Source organism: Rhinopithecus bieti, unplaced genomic scaffold (assembly GCF_001698545.2).
Source record: "Rhinopithecus bieti isolate Rb0 unplaced genomic scaffold, ASM169854v2 scaffold_23964, whole genome shotgun sequence".
In the NCBI taxonomy this organism is placed as follows: Eukaryota; Metazoa; Chordata; class Mammalia; order Primates; family Cercopithecidae; genus Rhinopithecus; species Rhinopithecus bieti.
Window position 1 is genome coordinate 139,038 of NW_016810965.1, and position 9,873 is coordinate 148,910.

Consider the following 9,873-nt stretch of genomic DNA (forward strand, 5'->3'; position numbering starts at 1 on the left):
GGTCAGAAAAGTGGATTAGTTTGAACAGTCATGAACTCTACTTGCCTGAGAGATCAAGAATTTATGTCCCTCTCTTATTAGGGGGCTTCCTCTCAGGTTCATACTTGGGTTTCCATGTGCTTTCCAAGTCACCTGGACTTAGCCATGGAGACTAAGACTTACTCTGTCCATAGGATCCCTGGAGAATGCATGGCATAGCCTTTTTTTTTTTTTTTTTCTCCTGCCTCAGTCTCTCAAGTAGCTGGGATTACAGGCCCCTGCCACCACGCCTGGCTAATTTTTTGTATTTTTAGTAGAGACAGGGTTTCACCATGTTGGCCAGGCTGACCTTGAATTCCTGATCTCAGGTGATCCACTCGCCTTGGCCTCTTGAGTAGCTGGGACTACAGGTGCATGCCATGATGCCTGACTAATTTCTTGAATTTTGTAAAGACGAGGTCTCACGATGCTGTCCAGGCTGGTCTCAAACTCCTGAGCTCAAGTCACCTTCCTGCTTTGGCTTCCCAAAGTGTTGGGATTACAAGTGTGAGCCTCCACACCTGGCTGAGCTACCACATCCCACATGGCACAGCTTCTTACGGGAGTAAATACAACTAGATGTCTTAGATGCATCCCGAGTGTATGTAACTGACCCCTGGGTCTACAATGGACATACTGGGTACAGGGATGACACGACCCTGCTGACCCTGAGTGATCCTAATTCTGTGAGATTGTAGCATACAACCCAACGTGTTTATCTGCAGTCAGACTTGATGGCTGACAACACAACACCTAGGGAATGTCCATGGCCTTGAGGCCATCATTTGCTTGTGTAATGTTCTTTTTTTTTTTTTTTTGAGATGGGTCTCACTCTTGTTGCCCAGGCTGGAGTGCAATGGTGCGATCTCAGCTTACTGCAACCTCTCCGCCTCCTGGTTTCAAGCGATTCTCCCGCCTCAGCCCCCTGAATAGCTGGGATTACAGGAATCTGCCACCATGCCTGGCTAGTTTTTTATATTTTTAGTAGAGATGGGGTTTCACCCTGTTGGCCAGGCTGGCCTTGAACTCCTGACCTCAGGTGATCCACCCGCCTCGGCCTCCCAAAGTGCTGGGATTCCAGGCGTGGGCCACCACGCTCAGCTGAGTAATGTTCTTACCTGGGCAGAAGCTTTCTAAATGTTGGTCTTTCCATCCTGACCCCTTGAAAGGGAGGCACTGCATGACACATGTGGTAGTGACGGGGTGCCTGGTTCAGGGGGATTTGCATTCTTGCTCATGTACGGGGTTTCTGACTGGGATCCTGGAATGATCTGTGACTCACCTGAATCAGATGAGCCGCACTTTCTGGGCTGCCATATCGAAGGTCATGTCCGTTGATGGCTAACACGCGGTCGTTCTCCTCGAGCTGACCATGTCGATCTGCCACACCACCATCCAGGACATTGAAGATGAAAACCCCAGGCTCATCCACCTTGCGCACCAGTTTTATTCCAAGCTGCTCCTCGGGGCTACTTTTGTTGAGAATCACATGGAAGCTGTCATCCCGGGATCCGTAGGCATCCAAGGCCTGTCCATTGTTCCTGCTGCGGAACTTCTGTTCACGCAGCACAGTCAGCCACAGCACCTGGCAGGGCTGCCGCAGGAGACGCACGGCATAGTTGTGAGGGACGTTGCTGATGTCCATCCCGTTGACCTGGGGGCAGGTGGAACAATCGTGTGGTCAGCTCCACCTGTCACATCCCTTCCTGAAAGATCCAGGCCCACAGAATAGCCAGGATCCTGTCTTTAAAGACTGCTCTGCTCTCCCACCTCATCCTGTGTCCAATAACTGCACCTTCCAACAGCGTTTCTAACCCTGTTCTCTCCAAGCGTGGCCTGCAGCACCTCTCCAGGCCTCTGTGAGTAGACATCATCTTTCTCCACCTTGTTCTTACCCAAGCCCACATATTTATTCCCAGAATCCTGGCCTTCATTTCTGTTGTCATTATTTTTTAGCTGGCAGGAAGAGAGGAAAGGAAGATAAGGTAGGAAAAGGCAAAAGAAAAGCATTTTCCAATTTGCCTCAGTCAAATGATTGCATTAAACAGCTGTTCAAGCCGAGTTGACATTTTCTTCCCAAAATCTCCAACTGAATTTTCTCCCTGGGTCAACTCATACCCGAACTTCCGGTCCTCACCACTGTGTGTGTATGCAGATGTTCTAGCGTGTGACTGAGGGTCTGTGAGTATGTGAGCATGAAGGAGCGTATGTGTGTATGATACTGTGTATGTGCGCATGGGAACGTGTCAGGTCTCAGGGTGGTCCCCTGCAAGATTTTTTTTGCCCGTGTTCTCAGCAAAAGGAAGAAATCCTTGCACAGTTTCAAACAAACTGATATGAAAGGAAGTTTCTAGACTCTTTTATTGAAAAGCTAGATCTCTTTATAAAGTTACTTAAACAAGCTTAAGCTCGGCCCTCTCATTTGTGCCTCACTACTGATGTGTAGAGCTGACACTGCATGGGGCTTTCTGGTTTTAATTTCTCTGGCTACACAGGCCCAGCCTGGAGGCTGTAGCCCCCATGTTGGAAGAAAACAATTTCACAGCAAGCGAAGCACTCTGTGCTTGAGGAAAGAGGCCCCATGGAGGAGAAATAACTTTCTTGAATTTCTGTAGTTTGATAAGATTTCTTGTATTTGTAGCCAATTGTTAGAGAAGGCTTGGAACAGGCTTTACAAAGTCCTTTCTTGAGGATACAGTCACCTGTTCTCTGGTGCAGCTCCAGAGGCTCCCTCATGCAAAGGCAAAGCTCACCACCCTTGTCCAAGCACAGGTGAGGAGAGCACCTGAGGTGGCAGGACCCGGTTCCCCCATCACCTCTGGGCCCAGAGAAGGTCAGGGGAGTCAGGGTTGCCTGCTAAATAGTCCTGGCAGCCCTTTTGCTTGTAAGCGCCAGTTGAAGGCCACAGGAATCAAAATGTTTTATTATGCAACCCTCCCAGGCAGCATAGTTTCCACTAGAACTGGGAGGCAGCCATGCACAGTGTCGCTGATTGTACTGCGGACTGCCCCGAGGGCCCTGTCTTCTGCTCCACCTCAGAAGCCAGCAGGAATTTCAGCATTTCTGTGAAAACTGCTTTAGGTTATTTCTCCTCTTATTCCAATCAGCTTGCCAAAGAATCAGCTCATAATGTGACAGGAGCTGGTCCCTCAGCAACCTAGAAGGGATGGGATAGAACTGTTATCTGAGTGTCAGATAGAAAATGTATGAGCAGGGAGGGGTTTCTTGTCACTTTTGGCAAACATTGGACTTCTGTCTGATAAACAGCTCTTTATCCTTTCTGTTCTGAAAATTCCTCCTTAAAGTCCTTCCCTTTAACCAAGCCTCTGAGGACAGTAACACCCAAAGCATTCTATTCCAACACCTGTCTCCCCTGGAATGTCTCTGGGTTGGTGAAACTAGCATAGAGATTACTTTTATTTTCAGGGAGGGCCATAAGACTATAGGAAATTGACTTTCAAAGAGTAGGTGATTGTGATTAAATAAAATACAAAATGTTCTACTAATCTACTCTAAAAACAATTTAAGAAAATATTGTCCCCGTTTTATTTTATATTAATGCTCTTTTAAAAAAGAGATAAAAGAAGAAAGAGGAGGTGGAGAAAGGGAACGAAGAGGAAGATGGAAAAAGCTAAAAGGGAGAAGAGGGGACAGACAAAATGATATATAGAGATAAATATTAATGTACAGAGAGAAAGGGTGGAGAGCGTGAAAGAGCGAGACAGAGAGAAACAAAGATCTCAATTAAATGACAAATCTCAGAGTCATAAAATGATAGAAAGTGACTATCCACATTTATTTTACCATTTTGCTCATTCATCTATGCATCTACCCAATTATTTGCTCAGAAGCCCCTTGCTGCAGCCCCACAGCCATAGTCTCTACCTTTAGAATGATGTCTCCTGGCAGTAGCCGGCCGTCTCTGGCAATCACCCCATCACGATAAATGTGTTGGATAATGATATGGACCAGTGGGGTTTCGCTACCTCCCACCAGCCTAATGGAGAGGCTTTCACTGGGATCTACTCGATTGATCTTGATGCTGGTAATTTCGCCATCTGGAATCAGGTGGTACAACCTCGGAAAGACTGAAATGGATAAAGAGTGTTTATTTAAGACACCCACCCAATGGACCTTTCCAACTACTCTTCTTGCCAAACTTCAGTGTCAGCCAAACTAAACTATTCATTTTTCCTCATACATGTTTTCCATTTTCCTGCCTCTGTGCCAGTGTAAGTTTCTCTGCTTGGAATGTTTTTCATCCCAAGCTTAAACCCAATTTTTCCTTCAAGGCCCTTCCAATTAAACTCTACCCTGATTCCTCCTTCTCTTGCTCTAAACAGTCCATTTCCTATAAAGCTTTCTAGCTATTTCTCACGGCACTCAATCCTTTACTGTTATTTTTATCTTTTTTTTATTTTTATTTTTATTTGAGACAGGGTCTTACTCTGTTGCTTAGGTTGGAGTGCAGTGTCTCACTACAACCTCCGCCTCCTGAGCTCAAGTGATCTTCCCACCTCAGCCTACCAAGTAGCTAAGACTACAGGCACATGCCACCATTCCTGGCAAATTTTTGTATTTTTTGTAGAGACGGAGTTTTGTCATGTTGTCCAGGCCAGTCCTGAACTCCTGAGCTCAGGTGATCCACCCACCTCGGCCTCCCAAAGTGCTGGGATTACAAGTGTGAGCCATCGCGCCCGGCTTATACTCATTTCTTATATACCTCATATCATGTCCATAAAACCTGAGGGCATAATCTCTGGCTGTTCCACGGTTCTCTACACATATCTCTGCATGCAGGGGCCTCTAGCTGAAGTTTATTGAATTAATAGAAGTGAATGAATGATTTTTAATGGAATGAATTGCAGTTTTATCACTTGTTTATTGAGAGGTAAAAAACAGAACCCATCTGCCATTTTGCCCTCTCAGATAATTTTGAAAATTTCTTCCTTAAAGATTCTGCTTTTCAGGCTTGGGGGAACATCATTTCTTTCTACCAGACATTGTTGTCAACAAATGGAAGAGGCCTGATTCATGATCAAGAAGAGGCCAAGGCCTAGTTGGTGGCCTTGGGCGGTTCATCCCTGGTTTGCCTGAAATCACTGAATTCAGAGCAAGGAGATTTAAAGATCATCTAGGCTGGTGTTTTCAAACTGTATTTTTAAACTGATGAATCTGCTTTCCTCAAGAAATCTCTCCTAGCTCTCTGCTCATCTCTCATCCCATTGTGACCACACAGAAAACAGCTGCTCTAATTGTTCTGCTGCTTGACAGTGATAGTCAAACCCTATAAGTGAGGAGGTTTAAGGCTGAGAGAAGGGGAGTGAAGCAATGGGCTGGACATCCCAAAGTTAGGTGGCCCTGAGAGCCAGGTCAGAACCCAGAGCTCTGGTGACCGGTACTCTCTCCCAGGTATCCCTGGAACCAGGGATTCACAGCCAGGCCAGAGCCCACGAGGGACTTGCTCTATGGACCTACGAGTCAGCAGCACCGACTGGCATTTTCTTCACTTCAGTTTGAATGTAAGTGTTCAGAGGGGACACCAACAAGTGGTGGGAACAAGCCACACCTAGCTTGGTGGAAAAACTGGCTCCTCCAAGTGACTAAAGGCTCAAATTTCAATGGTAAGGGCTGAGATGCTTGTGTCTTCTGTAGGTGCTGACAGCTGCCTCTCCTTAAGAGTCTCCTTTCGTTATGGCATCTGGAAAGATCTCACATGGCAGGCCTGCTTCTGGATAGTCTGTTCCTTGTGAGCATTTGCAAAATCTGTGACCTTAGTCCATTTTCCCTAATGAATTAATGAGTACTCAATTCTTTAAGAACAATAAAGAATTAAAATTATTTCTAAGTATGTTAGAGCAAAGTAACTTAGTAGGTAGAGGAAACCTGAGATGTTGCAAATGTGGGTCCTTAATCTCTATACTGATTGAACTGAAGTGACTGCATAAGGCAGGGGTAGCTGGCTTCATCAGTCAGTTCCTGGTACTACCAGTACTCGGGTGATTGAGTTCAATTAATGTTTAAACTACCTTGGTTATATTAAGTAGGCTATATCACAGGCACTTGCTAGAGCATGTCTGGTATAACAAGGGAATGGAAAAAAAATTCATTCTGAGCAAAGAAAGACTTGGAAATAATCACAAAAGCCAATTTTCCCTCCCTCATTCCCCTTCCCTTGTTACCATCTTTTCCAACAGATTTACAAAAACCACACTACCAAACCTAAACCTCTAGAGAATTTTTGATATGATACCTTGAAAGGACATACCATTCACACTTGTAAATGATGTTAGAGCAACACCAATGAGATCCTAGTGACCTTAAAGAGATAAAGGAATTTTTAAACTGCAAAACTTGTGTTGGTCTGGAAAGAAAAGAATTTGTTCAATATTATATCCTTACTCAAGGACTAAAGGATATAATCTTATTAGCTGAGAGTTTGTTATATGCTGACATTGAGTTAAGGTATTTGGACGCATTTTTTGTTTAGTCTTCACAATAACCCTATGAAATAGATGATAATTATTATTATTATTTTTTTTTTTGAGAGACAGGGTCTCACTCTGTCACCCACGCTGGAGTGTAGTGGTACGATCTTGGCTCAAAGCAGCCTTGACCTCATGGCTCAGGCAATCCTCCCACCTCAGCCCAAGAAGCTGGGAGTACAGGTGTGTGCCACCACATCCCATGAATTTCATTTTTTGTAGAGCCAAAGTCTCACTATGTTGCCCAGGCTGGTCTCAAACTCCTGGGCTCAAGGGATCCTCTTGCCTTGACCTCCAAGTGCTAGGATTCCAGGTGTGAGCCACCATGCCCAGACCCATCTCTGTCTTTTCAGATGAAGAAATGCTGAAGCTTAGAGCATTAAGCAACCCAGCCAGGGTCACACAGTTGATAAACAGTGGTGCCAGTCCCTTTACTGACATTAAAAGAATGGATACACCATGCCAGGAGGCCAACAATAGGTTGCTGAAGCAGTGAGGCCCTCTGACCATTTTTGAAAGCATTGTTGCCTCACAAATTCTGTGACGACATCGATACCAACCTAGCTGAGTCTTAACACCTCACTCCATTCTGGAGTTACAGCTTCTTAGTGTGTTTGAGGAAATCCAATCTCTCCCACTCCAGCCCGCCTACGCATGGAACATGGCTGCTATCTCTGTGTTCTGGAAACATGGCTCCAATCTTGCAATAACTCTACACAAGAGCTCCCAGGTGTGTTCACTGCCCCCAAATCAAGTACAGACTCCTAAGTAATAATCAGGACACACTATGATCTGACCTTCACCTCATCTCCTGTATTGGTCTGGAAAGAAAATAATTTATTCAATATTATGTCCTCACTCAAGGACTAAAGGATATAATAATAATTATTAACTGAGTTTATGCTGGCATTGAGCTAAGCTACTTGAATTCATTTTCCAACACACGGCATCCCAACATCCATCCAAGTCATAAGCCATTCCTTAAACATGGATTACACTGTCCCCTATAGCTGCTATGGTCATTAATTTATACCTCATTCTTCATAGTACAGGCATATCTCTGAGATATTGTGGGTTTGGTTCCACACTGCCATAATAAAGTGAGTCTTTTGGTTTCTCTGTGGTTATAAGAGTTATGTTTACACTGTAGTCTATCAAGTATACAATAGCATACTTTTTAAAATGTACCTACCTCAATTTAAAAATACTTTATTGCTAAAACATGCTGTTTAATGATCATCTGAGCCTTCAGTTGTAATCTTTTCCTGGTAGAGGGCTTTGCCTTGATGTTGATGGCTGCTGACTGATCACAATGGTGGTTGCTGAAAGTTGGGAGTGGCTTTGGCAATTTCTTAAAATAAGATGACCATGAAGTTTGCCACATCAGCTGACTCTTGTGAAAGATTTTTATGCAGATTCTCTGTAGAATGCAGTGCTGTTTGATAGCATTTAAACTTCAGTAGAACTTCTTTCAAAATTGGAGTCAATTCTCTACTAACCTTGCTGTTTTATCAACTATGTTTATATAATATTCCCAATCCTTTCTTGTTGTTTCAACAATGTTCACAGCATCTTCAGCAGTAGTTTCTATCTCAAGAAACCACTTTCTTTGCTCATCCATAAGAAGCAACTCTACACTCGTTCAAGTTTCATTATGAGATTGCAACAATTTGGTCATATCTTTTTTTTTGTTTTTTGAGACTGAGTCTTGCTCTGTTGCCCAGGCTGGAGTGCAGTGGCATGATCTCAGCTCACTGCAAGCTCCACCTCCCGGGTTCATGCCATTCTCCTGCCTCGGCCTCCTGGAATTTGGTCATATCTTCAAGCTCCACTTCCAATTCTAGTTCTCTTGCTATTTCCACCACATCTATAGTTACTTTTCTCCACCGAAGTCTTAAACCCCGGAAAGTCATCCATGAGAATTAGAATCAACTTCCTCCAATCTCCTGTTAATGTTGATATTTTGACCTTCTCCCATGAATCACTAATGTTCTTAATGGCATGTAGAAGGGTGAATCCTTTCCAGGATTTCAATTTTCCTTGCCCAGATCCATCAGAGGAATCACTATCTATGGCAGCTATAGCCTTTCGAAATTTATTTCTTAAATAATGACTTAAAAGTAGAAATTACTGGCCAGGCGCGGTGGCTCACGCCTGTAATCCCAGCATTTTGGGAGGCCGAGGCAGGCAGATCACAAGGCCAGGAGATCGAGACTGTCCTGGCTAACACGGTGAAACTCCGTCTCTACTAAACATATAAAAAATTAGCTGGGCGTGGTGGCGGGTGCCTGTAGTCCCAGCCTCTCGGCAGGCTGAGGCGGGAGAATGGCGTGAACCTGGGAGGTAGAGCTTGCAGTGAGCTGAGATCACACCACTGCACTCCAGCCTGAGCAACAGAGTGAGACTCTGTCTTAAAAAAAAAAATAAAAAGTAGAAATTACTCTTTGATCCATGGGCTGCAGAATGGATATTGTGTTAGCAGGCATGAAAACAACATTACTCTTGTACATCTCCATTGAAGTACTTGGGTAACCAGGATGCATTATCAATGAGTAGTAATATTTTAAAAGGAATCTTTCTTTCTGAGCAGTAGGCCTCAACAGTGGAATTAAAATATTGAGTAAACCATGCTGTAAAAAGATGTGCTGCCATCAGGCTTTGTTGTTCCATGGATAGAGTACAGGTAGAATAGATTTAGCATAATTCTTAAGGGCCCTAGGAGTTTTGAAATGATAAATGAGCACTGGTCTCCACCTTAAAGTCACCAGCTGTATTAGCCCCGAACACAAGTGTCAGCCTGTCCTTTGAAGCTTTGAAGCCAGGCATTGACTTCTCTCTAGTTAAGAAAGTCCTAGATGGCATATTCTCCCAATATAAGGCTGTATCATCTACATTGAAAATCTTGGGGGGGGAGGGGGTGGAGCAAGATGGCTGAATAGGAACAGCTCCAGTCTCCAACTCCCAGCGCGAGCGACACAGAAGACCGGTGATTTCTGCATTTTCAACTGAGGTACTGGGGTCATCTCACTAGGGAGTGCCAGACAATCGGTGCTGGTCAGCTGCTGCAGCCTGACCAGCGAGAGCTGAAGCAGGGCGAGGCATCGCCTCACCTGGAAGCGCAAGGGGGAAGGGAATCCGTTTTCCTAGCCAGGGGAACTGAGACACACAACACCTGGAAAATCGGGTAACTCCCACCCCAATACTGCGCTTTAAGCAAACGGGCACACCAGGAGAATATATACCACACCTGGCCGGGAGGGCCCCACGCCCACGGAGCCCCCCTCACTGCTAACACAGCAGTCTGGGGCAATCTAACCGCAAGGCAGCAGGGGGGCTGGGGGGGGGGCGCCCGCCATTGCTGAGGCTTAAG

At 44.9% G+C, this 9,873-nt stretch overlaps 1 protein-coding gene and 1 long non-coding RNA gene across 8 annotated transcripts in view; one reads left to right on the forward strand and one right to left on the reverse strand.

The window, feature by feature from the left end:
* Positions 1–9,873, reverse strand: part of LNX1 (ligand of numb-protein X 1) — a 192,571-nt gene that overhangs the window by 36,326 nt on the left and 146,372 nt on the right. For all 6 annotated transcript variants that reach the window (XM_017893286.1, XM_017893283.1, XM_017893282.1 and 3 more), the window contains 2 exons: positions 3,904–4,106; positions 1,301–1,672 (listed from right to left, as the gene is read on the reverse strand). In XM_017893286.1, coding sequence (XP_017748775.1) covers positions 1,301–1,672; positions 3,904–4,106 — 575 coding nt within the window. The remainder of the gene's footprint in view (positions 1–1,300; positions 1,673–3,903; positions 4,107–9,873) is intronic.
* LOC108542984 (uncharacterized) overlaps positions 5,321–9,873 on the forward strand; it is a 17,573-nt gene continuing 13,020 nt past the window's right edge. For both annotated transcript variants that reach the window (XR_001889416.1, XR_001889415.1), the window contains exon 1: positions 5,321–5,540. This is a non-coding gene — a long non-coding RNA (uncharacterized LOC108542984). The remainder of the gene's footprint in view (positions 5,541–9,873) is intronic.